At 34.5% G+C, this 19504-nt stretch overlaps 1 protein-coding gene and 1 long non-coding RNA gene across 2 annotated transcripts in view; one reads left to right on the forward strand and one right to left on the reverse strand.

The window, feature by feature from the left end:
* The first annotated feature begins 16 nt into the window (after nt 1–16).
* On the forward strand, nt 17–9609 carry LOC131199642 (uncharacterized). The gene is made up of 3 exons (XR_009155376.1): nt 17–136; nt 7609–7695; nt 8775–9609. It is a non-coding gene; the product is annotated as an uncharacterized LOC131199642 (long non-coding RNA).
* A 2901-nt stretch (nt 9610–12510) lies between these two features.
* Nucleotides 12511–19504, reverse strand: part of ADAMTS5 (ADAM metallopeptidase with thrombospondin type 1 motif 5) — a 66024-nt gene continuing 59030 nt past the window's right edge. Inside the window, exon 8 of the mRNA XM_058185808.1 lies at nt 12511–18969. Within this exon, the coding sequence (XP_058041791.1) occupies nt 18399–18969 (571 nt within the window). The 3' untranslated portion in view covers nt 12511–18398. The remainder of the gene's footprint in view (nt 18970–19504) is intronic.

Genomic DNA, 19504 nt, shown 5'->3' on the forward strand with positions numbered 1-19504 from the left:
TTTCCAGGAGGGGGAGATTTCCTTGAATCCCTTCCATCCAGTTCTGTGCCAGATCCTTTTTCCTTCCACCGCCCTGGCTATTCCAAGCCCTTTTGAGAGCCAAAGTTTTTAGGACAGCAGAGCACGAATGAAAAGGGTACGAGATTTTTTACACGTTAGATGAACGTTGTGTGTTTCTGGAAAGGTTTCTAAAACTTAAGGCCATAGTAGCACAATTGTTCAATATACACCAGTGATAGAACAGGTGAACGTGAGGGCCCTGCATGGCCTGCATTCATTCATAGGTATCCACCACATGAAGTGACTTTCTATTGTGTTCAACTCATCTAGTGAAACACTGGGTAATGTTTCAAAGAAGAAAACACTGGGGAACCAAGGCACAATATTGACATCTTTCTGTTTTGGACCTAAAAACAAAGTATTATTATTTGGTTCCAAGAAACTTTACTAATTTAAAGGGATAGCATGTACTCGGGAGATTAGTTGTAAGCAGAAAGTTATCTCTAGATTATTTTCCTTTATAGTTCTACCTAACTTATTATTATAGCCTGCATGTATAGACTGTTACATACCCATACAATTGAAAGCATATATTCTTTTTAGGTAACTTAAGCAGAAATACTTGTGTAGGTACAGTTTTCAAAATGAGCTCTAGCAGTACAGCTAATCCACTTAATTCTTTGTATGCATCAGGCTTGGGATTTCTGTTACGATTGCATGGTTTCTGCATTCCCCCATCCCAGTTAAGATAGGCTTCTAGAGACTTAGGATAAAGACTCTTTCCCCAGACACGTCTGGAATAAGTAATGCTTTAGTTCCAAAGTTTTCTATTGCATCATCTGTACATGAGAGTAATATTCATAGTGGGTTTTTTTTTTTCCATTTGGCCTTTGTACAAAGACCACGTTTCACTGTTGCCATCTGCCTGTAGGGATTTGCTCCCTAGATCCAAAGGCCATGGCTATTCTTGCATCACAGTTGAATATATATATGGGCGTTTTTGTTGTATAATTAGTATTTCCTGCATGGGTATTTTTGTTATAAATCGGTCTTTCATGCAATAATTTATCTTCCATTTTTTTATTATAATTCTTTTTCCATCACTTTAACAGTGTTTGCCTTCCTCCCAAAAATCTGCACTATATTAAAAACCCTTTGACTGGACATCTCAATTGTCAAGCTTTTCTCTCAGTTTTATTTCATTACATACAAGTTTTGTTCATCTGTTATTTTTGCTTATTACTTGTTGGACAAGAATAATATATTTAAACAAGATCTAGAGGATTATTAGCTTTTTTATCCACTGAGCCACACAGCATTAGAATAGAATAGAATAGAATAGAATAGAATAGAATAGAATTTTTTTATTGGCCAAGTGTGATTGGACACACAAGGAATTTGTCTTGGTGCATATGCTCTCAGTGTACATAAAAGAAAAGATTAGTGGGAGAAATTAGAATTATTTCATAAGGTATATTTATATCAGCACAAACATTTCGAATACAAGGACACTGGATTTATCCTTTCCAAAAATGTTGATATAGAGTGTTAGCAAACAGACTAAAAATTCTGTGTAATGTCTAAGAAAAGAAATAGAATTTTATTTCAAATTTGAATGTCTCATTTTTATTTTCCTAGAGCCACCTATAAAATTGTGAGTTTTGATTAGAACAAATATTTTTTGTGTTAATTTATTAATTTGAAAAAATGGTGAAACCCACTCCTGTTATTTTTGCTTGAAAGTAAGTACCTTGAATTCTGTAGGATATAATCCAAAATGAATAAAGATGGTTTCACTAGTTTCATAAGCATACTTAATATGAAGCAAATCTTTTCAAGCTTAGTGCCCAGCTTCTAGCAAATACCCTACAAATTGAACCAATGTGTATAGATTTTCCTTGAAAGGTATTTTACAACTTAAAATTACTACCATTAGTATATCTTTAGTTTCAATCTAATTATCTCCCTATTGAAAATTCAGCAAACTAGCTACTTATCAAATACATTATGATCATGTGTACCCTATCTAATCTCAGTACTATACTGATAGTTTAAAAAATACAGACCACCTTAAAACTATTTTGAAATTAAAATATTTTTTCCACCAGATGGCAGTCTAAGCATTAAAAACCATCAGTTTCCTAATGTTTTACAACTATGAATTTAGTTTCTTTTGGAAGTGTTAATATTTTTCTTATCTGTAAACCGCTTAAAGAGGGCTGTAAAGCACTGAAGTGGTATATAAGTCTAAGAGCTATTGATATTACTATCAATATTTTGCAAAAAAAGTGAATATTATCTAACAAACTATATTTCTTATATAATAAGAATTATATAATTTAGTATAATTTATTATATTTTATATATAATAAGAATTATATAATTATATAATTTCTTATATATATATAAGAAAGTATATTATCAAAGAAACTATAAAATGAATGGAAATACTGATACATTTTTGGTATTAAAATACTAAACTTTATATAAACATGAAATTAAGATCCAATCAAATAGAATGTACTTATAATACATAATAAGGATTATGCTACAGGAGGCATATTTTTATAGATTTGATAGCCAGCCTATGGCTGGACTGTCTAATAAACTGAGATTGTGCTGTTAAAGGAGCTTTCTTCATAATTAAACTAGTTACAGATGAAACCATGCTTAAGCTTCATTGAAATCTGTGGGATTTAAATCATGATTTAAAAACAATTGGTTAGGGTAGAAATAATAGACAACTAACAGAACACATAATTTTGTTATGTCACGGCCCCAAAGCAAGTCCTGATGAATTTCAGTTCATTTACTTCCAGGTAAATATACCTGTAGTTGTAATTCAGTGTATCCTATTTTTTAAAATAGAAAATAGTGACAAATGTTACATCATAAATCATGTTTAACATATATTAATTGCGTTCAAATATTATGTTAAGCGAGAGTTAAGGAGTCATACTAGTAGTGCAATCTGCGAACCCACTATTGTTTGGACTGAGAATAGTACTTACTGAGTCAGTTACATCCAAGATAGAAGAATTTGTACACATGGTTGTTCATTTAGTTGTAATGTTGCAAGATAAACTTTTGAAACCATTATTCATTCAAACCATCTCATGAAGAGTTTTGGAAGAAATAAGGGTATTTTCCCCCACATTAAGTCACTTTATAAATTAAGCCCATAACTCTGAGTGCCTGAGGGATGTCTGAAATACACTTGAAAGTTTATGAAATAATTTGCATGCAGTTGATCTCCCTTATGTTCTTCCTATGGTATTAGTGATTGCTAGTTCTAGAATTGTATACATAATTCTAATTCTGTTGATAAAATTCAAACTACCCATGAAGAAATGTTTAGACAGTGAAAAAAATTACTGTAGCATTCTCACTTTTTAAGCTGTATATGTGCTGAACCTGTTAAGGTTATCAATTGATTTTATTAAAATAAAAATAAAAATAGAAAAATAAGTGAAGTTTGCGAACTAAACCACCAGATGGCTCACTAACTTCAGGAAAATAATCACTGTAATGAATTAATGTTTTAAAATATTCATATGGATTACTACCACAGTAATGTAGAATTTTGCCAATTTCGTATTGATATGTTGCATGGGTTTACAAATCTGGATTGTTTTGAGAAGATACTGTTTATTGAATGGTAATAGTTGTTTATTGATGCATAAATGAAGTATTAATATGTTCCATGAAATCAGAAAGTAAAAGTAAATTACCAATATCTGTAAATAATGCTCGAAATTGATAGACAATATTATAGTCTAATCCAAAGACTCATACAATGCATAATAACTTATGTGATAATTTTTACTATTTTGTCTAGGTTAGATTACATTATGAACCATCTATAGATCATTGCTGAGGCTCTGAGTGTCATCTGGAGTTTGCACTGCTGTTTTATAAGATTCATGACCCTCTAGGAGTCAAACTCAAGGCCCGGGGGCTGGATTCGGCCTGCAGGACCACCCTGGAAACAGCGAAGGGCTAGCTATGGTGATTCTGCCAGCTAAAACAGCTCGTGAGGGTCATGGGCAGCCCTCCCGAGCTCTGTTTTCACTGGCAGAGGGTTGCAGAAGGCCATTGCAGCCAAAAACAGATCTCAGGAACCCATTTTTGCTGGCAGAGTGCTCAGGCCACCACAGGCGCCCCCGACGAGTGATGTCGAGCTAGCCATGCCCACCCCAGCCCCTCAAGGTCAAACACCACCCTGATGCGGCCCTCAATGAAATCAAGTTTGACACCCCTGCTCTAGTACCTTGTCTGGTCAAAAATGCATGGGATATGGCTCATACATGATTGCAGTCCCAAAAAGAAGATTATTTGGCTTCGCCTCAAACATTTTGTTTCTTGTGACAAATAAGTGGAACATCTCTCCATTTCATATAAAAAATTCATATAAAAGCTGATCAAAGTGATAAAATCCTACTTTGGCATTCATGACTGCATTGATGATGTGAAGTGCCTTGTAGCTTACCTTATATTTATTTATTTATTAAAGTTGCCATTGAACTGCAAGATGGATGGCATATAAATTTAATAAATAAATAAACGTAAGATAAGCTAGAAGGCACTTCACAGCTCAATCTTCCAAACTTTAGGACAGCTTGGCAGTCCTACAAAGTACTGGCTAAATGATCTACCTAGCTTTGCCTAATGATAAGGCAGACTAATGATTAGCCTCATCACATGAAGAACATGTCATACAGAAATAAGCTAAACTGTTTTCCTGATTCAAGTTTGCCAACATATAATTTCAACATGAATAGGATAAAGAGTATGGTAATTTAGTACCAAATGAAGATAATGATCACATTTGGAATCTGTTACATATATACAATAAGAACATGGATATTTGTAACAATTTACAATTACTTAATTGCATAGATTTAGGTTGTTTAATTTATTACACTGTTTCTTATTAAATTAGTAGGCTGTTGGTCAACTTATGTTTCAGGGAAGTCACTGGTAGACCTTTCTAAAAGCTATGGCAATTATGTACAGCTCAGGGTTGTGTTTAACCTAAATTAAAAGCTTCTGGAAGTCAGTGGGAAGAGGAAGTATTCAATTCTGGGTTTTTCATGGCATTTTTGCTACTAGAAATAAATAAGTTGTCATCTTTGGAATGTAGTCTAACTGGTTTTCTTGTCTTCCTTTCCTAGTACAATTTAATTGCAAATAATCTGACCATTGCAAATGAAACATTCTCTTTCTTTTCTCCTGATCATACAAGTTGATTCTTGACTGAGAACTGCATCTTCAGAGTTTTCAGATTTATTTGTTTGCTTGTGTAATTTATATGGGTTCCCATTTCACTTTCATGATTCCAGGCAGCTTAGAAAGTTAAAAAACAAACAAACCCAAGAGAAATCATTGAAACATTAAAAGCAATACAAACTATTAAAATATAATAAGCAACATCAATTCCCCTAGCAATACAAGCACTTTTTAAAAACCTTGCAAGCAATTTATCACAGAATATCTTCTTTCACTTTAATTTTTTGAGCATGCCACAGCTTAATAACACATGGATAGCAAATTTAAAATAAAAGTAGCCATAATACTATTATGTCTTGCCCTTCATGCTCACTTATAAAATTTGATTCGATTTCTATGCAGATTTAGATTCCTTCCTTCTGACACTTGTCACATAGATTTTTGAAAATATGCAGTTTGGAAACTAAATCTTTGATACATCTGAAAGGGTCTTTGGATTAGACAAAATTTTTGAATTTACAATGGAGTTATCCACTACCAGAAATATCTCAATTGCTCTATCACTTGCTGCATTCTGGGCTCTTTGCTCTTGGCCTTTGAGTCTCTCCTTCCCTAGTGTACACTGAGAGCATATGCACCAAGACAAATTCCTTGTGTGTCCAATCACACTTGGCCAATAAAAATAAAAAAAATTCTATAAAGAGAATTCCTTGAGACTTCAGGAGCATTTTCATTCTGAATTATGAGTGGGAGAATTCACATCCTTCCAGCTTCTCCACAACCTGAAACTTTCCTCGAGCTATATCTGAAAGCTTTTTGCTTCCCATCCCCTCTAATGCAGTGGTTCTTAACCTTGTCTTCACCATAGTGAAGAAAAATACCTTTGGTGGGCACAGACCATGGCCACGGACCCCCAAGACTTAACTCAAGATTTAAGTCATAACCTTTCTTCAGGCCTTTGCAAACACCCTGTAATGACATCGTGCCCCCCCCCCAGGTCTGCAGTCTACAGGTTAAGAACCACTGCTCTATTCTTTATTTAGTTGATCAGGAGCTGCAGCCTTTGCTTTATGGCACTTTTTCATAACATACTTAATTCTGTTGGGATGTTTGAAGCAGTATCCCTCTGTGAGAACATTTATAAGAATGGCAATCTAACCTGACCAGGCAGATTTTATAATGGAAACAGGAAGGTGTTTATTTATAGGACATTTTAGGGATTAGGTCAACCTAGTGCCTAGCTAATTACACCCTAACAGAACAGAGGCAAAAAAGGAAATATTCTTGGAAGAAGGGCAGAAGGAACAATCCTTCCTTAGATGAAATAAATGAGCATAGGAACAATAATAGATGAGATATATATATTCTTAATACCTTCAACCATACTGTTCTTAGAGCAATAAATCATGAAGTACTGAAGAGTGAATCCAATTGAATTTAGACTGCCAAAATTTCAGAGATCACCTACCCTTTTGAAATTGCAGTCTGATTACTTAACAGTTCTGCTTCTGCCATTTTGAGCCATTTATTAACAGTAATAGCACCATTAAGTGACTATTTTCTAAGATTACTTGCTGCCATTCCTATTGTCTAATGATTCTCTAATATAGAATATTACCTAAATTTGTAATGGCAAATCATGAAGAATAAATGAGAAATTGCAATTCCTGATTCAAGCCAGTAGGAAAATTTAGGAAAGCGAGTACTGAAAGCAAGTACTTCCTTCACGACTTGCTTTAAAAGAGAATAAAAGTAGTCCTTGGTTAGGGATTGCCTCATTTAGTGACCATTCAAAAGTATGATGGTGATGAAAAGGTAATTTTGTGACTAATCCCTGCATTTATGATTTCAATGATCTGTAAAGCGAGATTGTAAGCCCAGTGAAAGCTTCACTTAGCGACTGCTTCTCTTAAAGACCAAGATGCTGGTCCAAATACTATAATTTGGTAAATGACTAGTTTCTTACTTAGTAAAAGTTTCTAATTAATTATTCAATTTGTTTTTTATTCAGTAGCATAGTTGTTATAGCATTGTGAAAGCATAGCAAGTTTGGTAAATCATTGAAGAAATCATTCTTTATGGCCATTTCTCATCAGCAGTTCCTTCTGCTGAATAGTATATTGGACACTGAATATTGAATAAATAGCAAATTAAAATACCAAAATAAGTTTTAGAAAATTTTTATTTTTTCAGGCTTTTACTCTAGTAAATTGTTGATCAGTATCCTACTTGAAGTATTAAGTCTAAATAAAATTTCAACTGAGAAAGAGGACTTTAGTATTACTTTAATGTTAATCCTCAAACAAATGGTATAGCTAAGAATATGATACAAAGCAGTGGGTGGGGGAACGCCGAGTTAGAATTATTTTTGTTTTACAGGATCCGAATCCCTGTTGATGAGTTTGAGTCAATATAAAATAGAAGGACAGCTGCATTGGACCACCAAAATTGTTCAAAGCAGTTGTTGTAAGTATATACTAACACTCTTAAAATAATGTTGCATGGTTCTGTCCTTAAATTATAGAATTTTATTTTGATGACTATTTTACATCTGGGAGTATTTGGTCTAAGGTGTAATTGATTTTAGGGAAATTAAACTTGAGTGTATTGGACTTCAAAAAGCTGACTTTAATAAGTTCAGATGGGTTTTTTTTAAAGGAGATACTAAATGTATATTTGCTTATAATTCCAATATAGGAAAAAAAATAAAAAAATATGGCTAGTTTGCTATTCTACAAGAAAAGAGGATATAGAAAGGCCAGAACATTGAACATTGATGGTCTGAGTCCTATCCTACATGCATATTGCTTTCTTAGTGAAGCAATATGCATGTAGGATAGGACTCAGACCATCAATGTTCAAAATAAGCTGAAGTTAGTGAAGGATGCTAAAACTAAACTTTTTTAAAATCAAAGAAAAGATATGTAATGTGGCTAGCAGCTGCAGGTAATAAAGATTTGGATTTGTCAAGAAAAAGTCTTGCCAAAGTAAATCTATTTTTTTAAATTTAGTCAAATATTTGATAAAGCACCCAATTATATTTCAGTTAACAAATTATATGTGTGTTGAATTCATGGTAATTGAATGGATAGACATCTAGCTTGAAAATAGTACTTAGAGTGCTTATCAATATTTTCCCATTATACTGCTGTGAAATACTGAGAGCCACAAGTTCCTGCATTCTTTAAAAAAGTTATTAATAATTTGAATGGAGAGGTGGAGAATCTGAAATTTGCCGCTGACATGCAATTAGGACACCTAGCAGAATATAAATGAAATTCAAAGCAATTTTATAAGGTAAATACACTTGAAAAATATGATATTTAAAAGAAAAGTACAAAGTTATGTTAGGAAATTACACAAAAACATTTCTGTTGAGGGATACATAACAATATATGTGAAAAGAACTTGGTTGATTGCAACGGAATATGTGTCAATAGCATCACATGGCTGTAAAAGAGGCAAAAATAATTTTAGACTGTATCAACAGTAATAGTTTCCAAACCATAAGAAGTAAATATTTCCCTTTATTTTGTTTTGGTCAGACCCAAACCCAGTTTGAATACTGTGTCTAATTCTCACCATCACATTTGAAGAATTCAGAGAAACTGGAATTGGTTCATGCAAAAGGTAATCGGGGGACTATAATGTGAGTCTCTTGAAGAGAAATTGAAGGATATGGACATGTTTACTTTGAGAAGTGAAAATGGGGAACAATTCACACAGGAAAAAATACGTTCTTTTTGTTACAGAGCATAGAACACAAAATAATGGATTTCATTTAAAAGAAACAGATAACAGCTCAGTGTTAGAAAACAAAAAAATCCCTAACAGGAACATTTTGATAGTAGAATCAGAATCCAGAAATTGTGAGTTCCCCTTCATTTGGTGTGTTCAGGTGGAAACAGCATACTTATTTGTCAGAGAGGCTTTGATTCAGATAAAGAACATAGTGTTTCCTGTGTGTTACCTGAAACTGAGCTAAGAAGAATGTGATGTTGGCTGACAAAATAGCAGTGGCCTAAATTAGAAACGAACTCCATAATGATTGATAATGTTTGGGATAAAACATTTTTCAAGAATTAAGTTCAGTTTGTTGTCCTTTGTCTAGAAAGAATTTTAGAATGCAAACTTGTAATACATTCCTCCTAATCAAATGCACACAGTAAAAAAAAAAATTAAGGTGAATTTTATATTTTAAGACAGACATCCAGAAACAAAATATATTTGAATTGTTAAAAAGGTTGGGTGTGGGGTATTGATAGCTTTCTGTATTAAGAATATGTACCTATAATAAAATACTAGAGGCTTTTGGAACACATCAATATTATCACATTTTTTCTCCTGCTTCCTTTCCTTTCCTCCATTTCTATCACATTTACGCAGAAAGAATATGACTATGAATTTAAGATTATCTGTAACTAACCGCCCCCCCCCCAAAAAAAAAAATGATAGATGGAAGAAAGAATGTCTCTTCCTCTTTTATCTTATTCATGATGAGTGAAGGTCAGCTGAGGTGGGCTGGGCTGGGATTTGACTGAGGAAACAAAAATAGCCCCAAACAGCCCAGAGATGTGGCACACGACAAAACACTCCTTGGCCAAAGGTTCCTGTGCTGGGCTGGGCAAATAAACAAACAAAAGCTTAAAGCAGACCCAGAAACATAGTGTGCCAAAAATACTATTTCTCTTTGTTGCTCTTGACTTTTTATTTTTTTGAATATGAAGTCTCATCCTACCTAGGAACTCTTTGCAAAGGGGCTGCTTTTGGCCACTGCTTCTCCTCCTTGTAGAATACAAATCCCTGCCCCACTCCACTCAAGAGCTTTTGACAAAGGAGCTTTTTGGTACTGGGGCTACTTTTTTCAAAGTATTTGCTAATTATGCAAGATGTGTACTGGAGTGAAATGTATCTAAATATACATTATTATATTTGGTGTAGCAAGAAGGAGAAATAGGAGTTATCTATCATGATGAGCCTGCCGCCAAAGCCTTTCCCTAAAAACTCTACTTTTCACTTCCTCTACTTGAATTCAGGTATATGGGGTTATATAGGTCTATGCCCCAAAGTGAAAGAGTTTTATTCAGGCATGTTACAGCTTGTTATTGAATACAAAAATGGATTATTTGATGGAGCACAATCCCCCCCCTTTTTTTCTTAGACTAGGATATATTAGTCAAATGGTTTTGAAACATGATCCTATACTATAACCCAATACCAGAGTAATCGAGAACATAATTTTTCTTTTAAAAGAAAAATCTTCAACAAAGACAATACCTCAACGGCAACAAACTACATGATGTCAATGTCTGCATTCTAAAGATTTCACTCAGTAATCTGAGCATCTGAACATATAAAAATGGAGAACTGGACCAGATTAAAATTCTGTCTACAATCTGGCAAGCATCACTTAGTTAAATGGCCATCATGCAAAAGAATAACATTCCCAGCCAAATTTACCTTATTTGTTCCAGCTCTTCCAGGACTTTTCATGTTTGGACCTGAATTTTGTCCAAGATCTTGCTTCCTGAATGCCTTAAGAATGACCAAGAACAAAACACCCTCCCAACTTCCTTTTTCCAGTATCACTCTGCTTGCTGCTCATTGCAGAAACAGTGTGTATCCTTAAGACGCCTTAGCTAGCATATCTGAGTTCCCTTAACCTTATTACATACATATCCTTTCTGCTTCGCTATCAATGGAGGGAGAGCATAAAACAGCATGTAAGTATAATGATTTTCTGTTTTTATTCCAGTCTTTCATTTTTTCTAGTATAATATAGACATGTCAGTGAATAATGACAGGTATATTGAAATCCTAGATTTTGAAGTTATTTTCTGTAAAGCACTTTCCTATTTCCAACAAAGAGGGTTCTGCGTTGCTTTGCTTATGGTTTCTTCTTGACTGAAGAAGGAGACTTTGCAGAAGAAGCCTCCACATGTGCAAGCTTTTATACTCAGCATTCATTCCTATTTAACTGGACAGGAAAAGCACACAGAGTATATTTTCTACAATTTTTTCAAACCCCTTTACAAGAAATGATTACAAGAAGTATTTATATTGTTGTGAGAATAAGATGACCTTGATGGAAATATGCAAGAACTGTAATATAGGCCAGGGGTCCCCAATTCTCGATCCACGGGCCGCTACCTGTCTGCAACCTGTTGAGAACTGGTTCGTGCAAGTGAACAAATGGAGCAAAGCTCCATCTGTGCATGTGCAGGATCAGGTTGCGTGCGCATCCCCTTGCCACTGCTGCTGCCACCATTGCTAGTCCAGAAGGCTGGAAAGGTTGGGGATCACTAATCTATGTGGAAACATTTAAAAATAAATAAATCCAGAGCAATGAAATAGCATTTGGAAGTAGATCAGGCAGATGCCACCCTAATTCACTGGAGTATAAGACACGGGAGGAGTACAGCACAATCAGATTTGTAAGATTTTAATATTATAGCCAATCTCAATAAAAGGAGTTTTATCCTTCCTATGGAATTGATTTTTGGTTTGGTTTAAATAATGTTGCTGACAATTGTCTTCTTGGCAATGAACAAAATTCTTTCTATGCACATACAATATTTCTGCTCTACTTATATCAGTGATGACGAACTTTTTTGGCACCAAATGCCCAAACTGGAATGTGCATGCGCACATGCACCTGCGTGCGCCAGAGCACCACAAACCCGAAGACCAGGTGGCCGGCACGCAAGCATGCGCTGGCCAGCTGGTCTTTGGGTTTCTGGCACTCTGGCACACATGATCAGCTGGAAAAGACCAGCTGGCCAGAAACCAGAAGGGCAGCTGGCAACGGCACGCATGCCCATAGAGAGGGCTCTGCATGCCACCTCTGGCACACATGGTCTTATATGCTGTATCTGTGAATATAGGTAGTACTCAACTTACGACCACAACTGAGCCAAAAATTTATGTTGCTAAGTTTGTTAAGTGAGTTTTGCCCCATTTTATGACTTTTGTGTCACCTTTCTTAAGTGAATCACTGCAGTTGTTAAATTAGTAACATAGTTGTTAAGTGAATCTGTCTTCCCCATTGACTTTGCTTGTCAGAAGATCACCAAATATAAGCTCATGACCCCAGGACACTGCAACCATCATAAATATGAACCAACTGTCAAACATCCAAATGTAAATCATGAGGATGCTGCATGAGGATGCTGCAATGGTCATGTCACTTTTTCCAGTGCCATTGTAACTTTGAATAGTTATTAAATGAATTGTTGTAAGTCAAGAACTACCAGTACACTAGAAAACACAAAGAGGGTTGCATATGGTTTTCTTTGATCTAATATCTAAGGTGGTAGTTTAGAATGGAAAAATCATCAACATTCTGAGCACCTTGCCCAATTGCAGAAATTGCAGCTGCATAATTGCAAAAATAGAAATCCAATGGAGGGATTCTTTCTGGAGATTCTTCCTCCCACCTCCAGCTTAACTTTGGTATAATGTGGTCCATCTTGGAATTCTTTCTTGATTATGATTGGAGTTGCCAGTGCAAAATAACTAATCTACTGAAATAGGCCACGTACAGTGATACCTTGGTACTCATTGCTAATTTGTTCTGGGAGGTGTGATGAGTATCAAAAATGATGAGTACCAAACAAATTTGTCCCATAAGGCATAGCGTAGTGAAGCACAAGGCAGTCAACACTGACAAGTTCTAGTGTGTGCATTAAGTATCACACAAACGATGAATACTAGGGCAAAATTTTCACGTCAAAATAGATGTCAAAGAAAATGTGTTGAGTATCAAATTTGAATTTCAAAATAGTACCACTGTATATATTAAACATCACTATTTGAGAGAACTATTAGCCACTAGTGTTTAATATTGCAAAACAAATACCATTTAATAGACACTGCACAATTTTCTATTAATGTTAATAGTAAAAGTTGGTATGTGCTGCTCAAGAAAAAAAAACCCTACTTTCTGGCTCTTAGTCAATACAGTTTTGCTTTAGAATATCTGCAGCAACTACTCCTACAGAATATTCTCAGGCTTCGGTTTATGTTTATTAAAATGAAATTTGCTTCAATTTGTTAAGTTAATTTGGGGATATTCTGCAAGTCAAACTAGCTATTTGTTGTAGTAATTACCACAGGCTACTTTGCTGTTACCATCTTTAGCCTTTTTCAGTTTGTTACTTAAACCAACCACTCTGACTGCTGGAATGGAGACTTAGCTAAAGGCTCAGAGCTTACCTTTGATACACCTTCCTCCCCCAAAATATTATTTACAATGGGTGACCATTAGTACCTTTGAAGTCTCTGTATATAGAAAAAAGTTGGCATTGCTTGTGTTACATGAATTGAAAATTTTGTTTTGAAATATAGTTCGCTTCTACTGATTCGGTTGTTTTAGTTGTTTCAAAGAATCATCAGTACATCAGTACAGCAACTGTGACATTTCTATGTTTAATGGAGATATCATATCCATATTCAGCAGTAATATATAGTACTAGCAAGGTACATAGGACCATGATCTCCACATAGATAAACAAAGGTGGATGGGAAAGAATGGTGGTATCAAGTCTGAGATAAAATGTTTCAAATCACAAATTCAAGTTACTATATTTTATATTAAATTTATATTAGTCATGTCTTGCTGACTTAGTCAACAACCTTATGTTATGTAATATTGTAAGGCAGTTGGATTAGGGACTGTAGTATGTTTATTTATGTGACACAGCCACACTTCCATACACCCAAATATTTTTATTCATACTGCTTAACATACACACACTTGCATGCACCACATTCACTTACACATGTTCTATTTTAAAAAAATATTTTAAAAAACAATATAAAAGCAACTAGTGCTGTGTGTGGTAAATTCATATAGCACTTTTGAATCAAATATAAGACATAAATAAAAAAAGAGAAGAGGAAAAAATAATGATTGAAAAACAATTTAAATATAGAAGAATTTTTACAATTGGCATTTCATGTTAAATAATATAAATAAATTCATTACATCCATTCACATACCAATTTGTAAAAAAGCACAATAAATTATTATTTTTTCAGTGCTATGTTGCTTTTTTCTTTTTGTATGTTTTCATTTGTATGTCTGTTTTTTCAGTTGCCAGCGTACTTTCATTGATTTCCTTTCTATCACAACAGCTACTTAAAGGGAAAATTACTATATATTCAATTAATTTGAATAGGTCTTGTTGACAGCCTACATGCCACTATTTCCCATGTGTTCCGATGAACCCCTGATTTGGGTTTTAGCACTTACATTTAGCTACTGTAAATATATACTTTAATTTATGGCTTAGGTGATTGTTCAGGAACACAGAGAAGGGTCTTACCAGTGATCAAAATCTGGTAATAAACTGAGACTTTAGCATTCAATTTAATCCAATTTAGCTGATAAGATTTTCAGAAAAACCGAATAATTGAGTAGTAACTAGATCCAAGTCCTTGAAAGTAGCCTGCTTCCAAATTAGTCTCTAGAACTATAAGATAATATAATTTGCACCGGCTTCACATTTACAAACAGACAAAGTAGTGTGGAGGACATGAAGATGTAACAAAAACAGAAATATAGGAAAGTGCAGGCCCATGGGAAAAAGCTGAAATATACACATCAGTTTAATTTTTCAACTTTCTGCTTGCCAAAATTTACAACCACTCTCACATGTTAATACAATTCTAATCATGATATAGTAAAGAACTGAAACCCAATTTTTCTCATGCTTTTATTTAAAACTATCTATCTTACTTACACATGCTATGTAACTTAGACTTCTGAGTGCATCCTATCAACTTCAAAGATTCTTCCATTGATTAGTCTTTCTTGCCTGACAATGTGATGATTGTTGTTAGGTGAAAACTCAAGCACAGGAGAAAATCACTTCACTGTCACAACTCCATGTAGGTATCTATGTATGTATGCATGTAGGTATATACAGTGTATGTGTTTGTGTGCATGTGTGTATATAATGCCAAAATCTAGTGACAAGGAATTTCAGGAAATGCTGAAATAAGAATAGAATCTGAACATAGTATGAAATGAAATTTATTCTTAATTATTAAAAGAATAAATTTTGAAACTTGGAGCTTTGTTTTTGTTTTTACTTTGTACTGCCTTTTCTCAACACAAAAGTGCATTTTCACTTGCAAACCTACATTATTTGTCTTATGGTATGGTTTAAGCCAAAACAGATAAAACTTACTGTTTTATAGCACAATCCAGAGAAGAATGCTCTATGAAATTTTGTGCCTTTGTGGATCTGTTATTCAGAAATCTATGCAATTATATATGCAGCTACTCATCTAAATGTATATAACATAATGTTTATGTGCATTGCATTGCTTTTGATGGGAATATTCTGAAATACCTGCCTTGATATGTGCATTTCTAGTGACATTCTCTTAACTAATAGTATAGAATTGTATTTCTTTACAATTAGAGATATTTTCTAGAAACCAGACAGGTGTAGGTTGTTCCTATGATGCACTGAGAAATGGCAATCTTATATCACTTGATGGCCTGAAGATATGAAACTACAACTCTTTTACATCATGGATAATTGCCTCTAATTCAGTCAGTTTATTTATTTGTATTGTGATAACTCCATTACTAATCTAAAATGACTGTGTTGAATCAGGAAATCTCAAAGCTGTAGGCTTCACTCATGTAAACAGGGCTTTTATAACAAGATAGGTTAAACAAATAGTCAGATTTCTTCCCCCTAAAAATCATTGCCTCAGAAAACAAATTCTTAAAATAATGCATTCCATCCACAGCAATGTTAAAAGCTGGTGACGGAAGCAAGTATTTAAGTGCAAAGGTTTTAGATTGTAATTTTTATAAAAATTCAATATTTAATATATATTTGTGGCTCCAATGAAATTTGTAATGAAATTCCATTGGAAATTAAAGCAGCTTGATTTCTCTGTACTCAAAATATAGTGGAAGGCACTGGTAACAAAGATACCATCTCTGTTTTCTATATTTTAATATTTCAGCCAAATACTATATATTAAATGTCAATTAATTTCTCTTGATTCAGATGAGGTATTTATATTACTTTTCTAAACTGGAAATTAATTTCTCTATAGTTGGTAAAAAATAGTTTTCTTTCTGAAAATAATCTTATGAGAGTAAGCTACAGCTCCCAAAACTAAATATGGCTTTATTTTCTTTTGATCTTTCCAGTGCAATCCTATAGATGTTCAATCTGAAAATTCTCATTTTGTTTATTACTCCCTAATAAGTATATTTAGGATTTCAGCTTTACAATTAAAACTTTTGTCTATAAGTAATTCAATTACTTCTAAATTCAATAAAGTTTACTCCCCAAAGTAGGTAGAAACTAAAGCCTTAATCTAAAAAAATATGTAATGACTTAAAAAATAAATACATCTATGATTTGAAAACAACAAAAATATTACATGGATTCTCATTTATGCATTTATAGGTAATTTTTGAAGTGCTCCTGAATGAACACCCCATTCATTTCACTGAAGGAGCTGATATACATGTGCCAAAAGTTATGTATCCTCCTTGAAATTATGGGGCAGTTTGTGCACATAAGATATGTACCCAATCTGAGCATGTGCAAATCTCTGAATTGGGGTGCTTGGTAACATTCAGCCAAACATCAAAAGAACTAGACAAAAAATTGCTTCATGAAAAAACCCCAATGTTTTTGTTTTAACCACTGTAAAATTCTTCCCTACAGGCCAAATTCATGGCACGCTGTTAAATTTCCAGTAGGAACCACTTCAAAACTAATAGGGAAAACAGAGGTGAACAGATTTCATAAATCTGAGCTGGAAGACACTTATGACATGACCCAGTGTCTCACCAAAATTTCCCCTTTCCATATATTGGGGATGAGTAACCCACATGTAATTTCAGACTGTTTTCAAAATCTCTGTGTCAACAGTTAGTACAGATCTCTAACAAGAGTCATCTGCCTCTCCCATAGCAACTGCGAGATGAAAAAGGAGAGGGAACTGAGGAGGGAAAGAAGTGGCAGAAACGGAAAGAGGTAGTAAAAATAGAGATGAAAAGGAAGTAGCAGAAAGGGAGACAGCAGAAAGCTAATGCCCCAAGAACTTTAGACTGTAGCTTCATCCAGGTCTGGATTTAGTTGTATCCTAGACATGTGGCAGTTGGGGGAGGGGAGGTTTCCCATTTTATTATGCGTGCTGTTCCCACGTAATGAATTCCTTCTATCTCTATTTGTGGCACATCTTTCATTAGTTTGATAATTTCTGAGGCACAGTATTCTAAATTGGCGGTTTCCAACCTTTCTGGCTTGGAACCGGTGGGGGAGGGGATGGTTCCACATAAGCAGCAGGCACGCTTCCGTGGACTGGTTGTGAATGGGACACAGCCCAGAGGTTAGGGACTCTTCTACGTGGATAAAATAAAATACATTTCTTTTTCAAATTTTAAAGCATCATACTGGCAGCTTTTTTCCCCTTTTCTACTGCTGCAGACTGTGCCTATAAAAATTCCTCATCAGAAAGGCATTAATATAGAATAAATTCTATTGTCAGGAAATTTTTAGAATAGAAATGTATTTCCTGTTGTCAGAAAGATATTACTTTTTTTCTTTAAAGCAGCAACCTCTTAATTCTCCAGTAAAATACTAACAGCCACTTTTTTTAAAAAAAGAAAGGCATATGAGTCAACAGTGGCTGCAGACCTACTAGTACTTTGGTCAGTCACTTGTGTTAAACATAAAGGCTGCTGTTTGTTGTAAGAAAATCAAGTGATATAAAGTGACATACCAAAGCAAAGATATTTACAAATAGTATAAAAGAAGCTATTGTAGAATCATGGGTAATTTTGACAAGTTGTCTAAAGACATCCTATGTTAGAGGTAGGTGAGAAAAGGGAGATGATTCTGTAACTGGATATCCCAATATAACTTCTCCACTGGTTTATCCTCTTATTTGCAGATACAAAGGGCTCGTAACAGCTAACACTTAGTGCTTTTGACATATTAAGATCACCTCATAGGACCAGCTCGTATCTCCTTTTGGTCCAAATAGGCATGTCCTGCCAAGAACAATTGCCAAGAATATGAGAGAATATTGATGCATTGTCTTCCTTTTGTTTCTGGGTAGATCTTATGTCAATATGCCAAATAAGATTCAAGAAGACTCCTTCTGAAGAAGTCTGCAACCACAGGTTAACATTTTTTAAATAAACATTGTTTGAATGCTGAAGGTCTTTGAGACAGAAGACAGCCTTTAGCTAATTTTCCATTCCCATCTTTACACTGGACAGTTCTTGTATGCCACCCTGTATCACATGTTCGAGAACAAGAAAGCCATGGTCCGGTTATCCACTGGGGTTCAGCAAGTGACGGGCTAATTTTGTTACTACTGTTGTTGTTAGTGACAGAATTTGTCATTTGGGTTTGCTTCTTTGGCACATAGAAACTATAGCGTACATCCACTGGTGTAGTTGGATCGGTTGCAAGAATCTGTACTATCAAGATCTCCTTGGTGCCTGTATGTCCCATGGCATGCAAGAAATCGTCTTTGTGACTCCAGCCACTGTAGTTCATAACTGTTCCATTGAGGTCAATGATGGTCTCTGAAGTTGAGATCATGTATTTTCCATTGACAAGATATTCACCATTTTTCTTTTTCAAAGCCAAGTAAGCAGTGAATCTACTTTGGTCTTTCATTTTGAACTGTCGTATTTTGAAGTGTGTTGCTCCTTCTGGTATTTTAACAATATCTGTATAACCCTTACTGAAACAAAGAAAAAATAAGTCAGTCAAGCAGAACAAAGACCTTACATTTGTTCCCCAAAATGCAAAAGGTCTTCACTCTCAGATTCCTTCAAAAGGTTTAAATATGGCCTTCACTATCAAAAAGCTACTTTAATAGGTACACAATAATAGGTACTTTAATAGCACACAATAGATTTAAGCTTAATCTTGATTGCAGAAAATATGACTTCAGAAACAGAGTTGTTAATGCCTGGAACGCACTACCAGACTCTGTGGTCTCTTCCCAAAATCCCCAAAGCTTTGACCAAAAACTATCTATTATTGACCTCACCCCATTCCTAAGAGGTCATAAGGGGCATGCATAAGAGCACCAGTGTGCCTACCGTTCCCGTCCTAATGTTCCCTTTGATTGTATACAATTTCATATAATTATTACATACTTATGGTTATATATATATGCTTATATATCATATAGTTATTTCATGTAATGCTTATATATAATGTTGTGACAAATAAAAAAAATAAAGTATAGTATTCTTGGATCTAAAAAAAGA

Source organism: Ahaetulla prasina, chromosome 5, assembly GCF_028640845.1.
Source record: "Ahaetulla prasina isolate Xishuangbanna chromosome 5, ASM2864084v1, whole genome shotgun sequence".
NCBI classification, from domain to species: domain Eukaryota; kingdom Metazoa; phylum Chordata; class Lepidosauria; order Squamata; family Colubridae; genus Ahaetulla; species Ahaetulla prasina.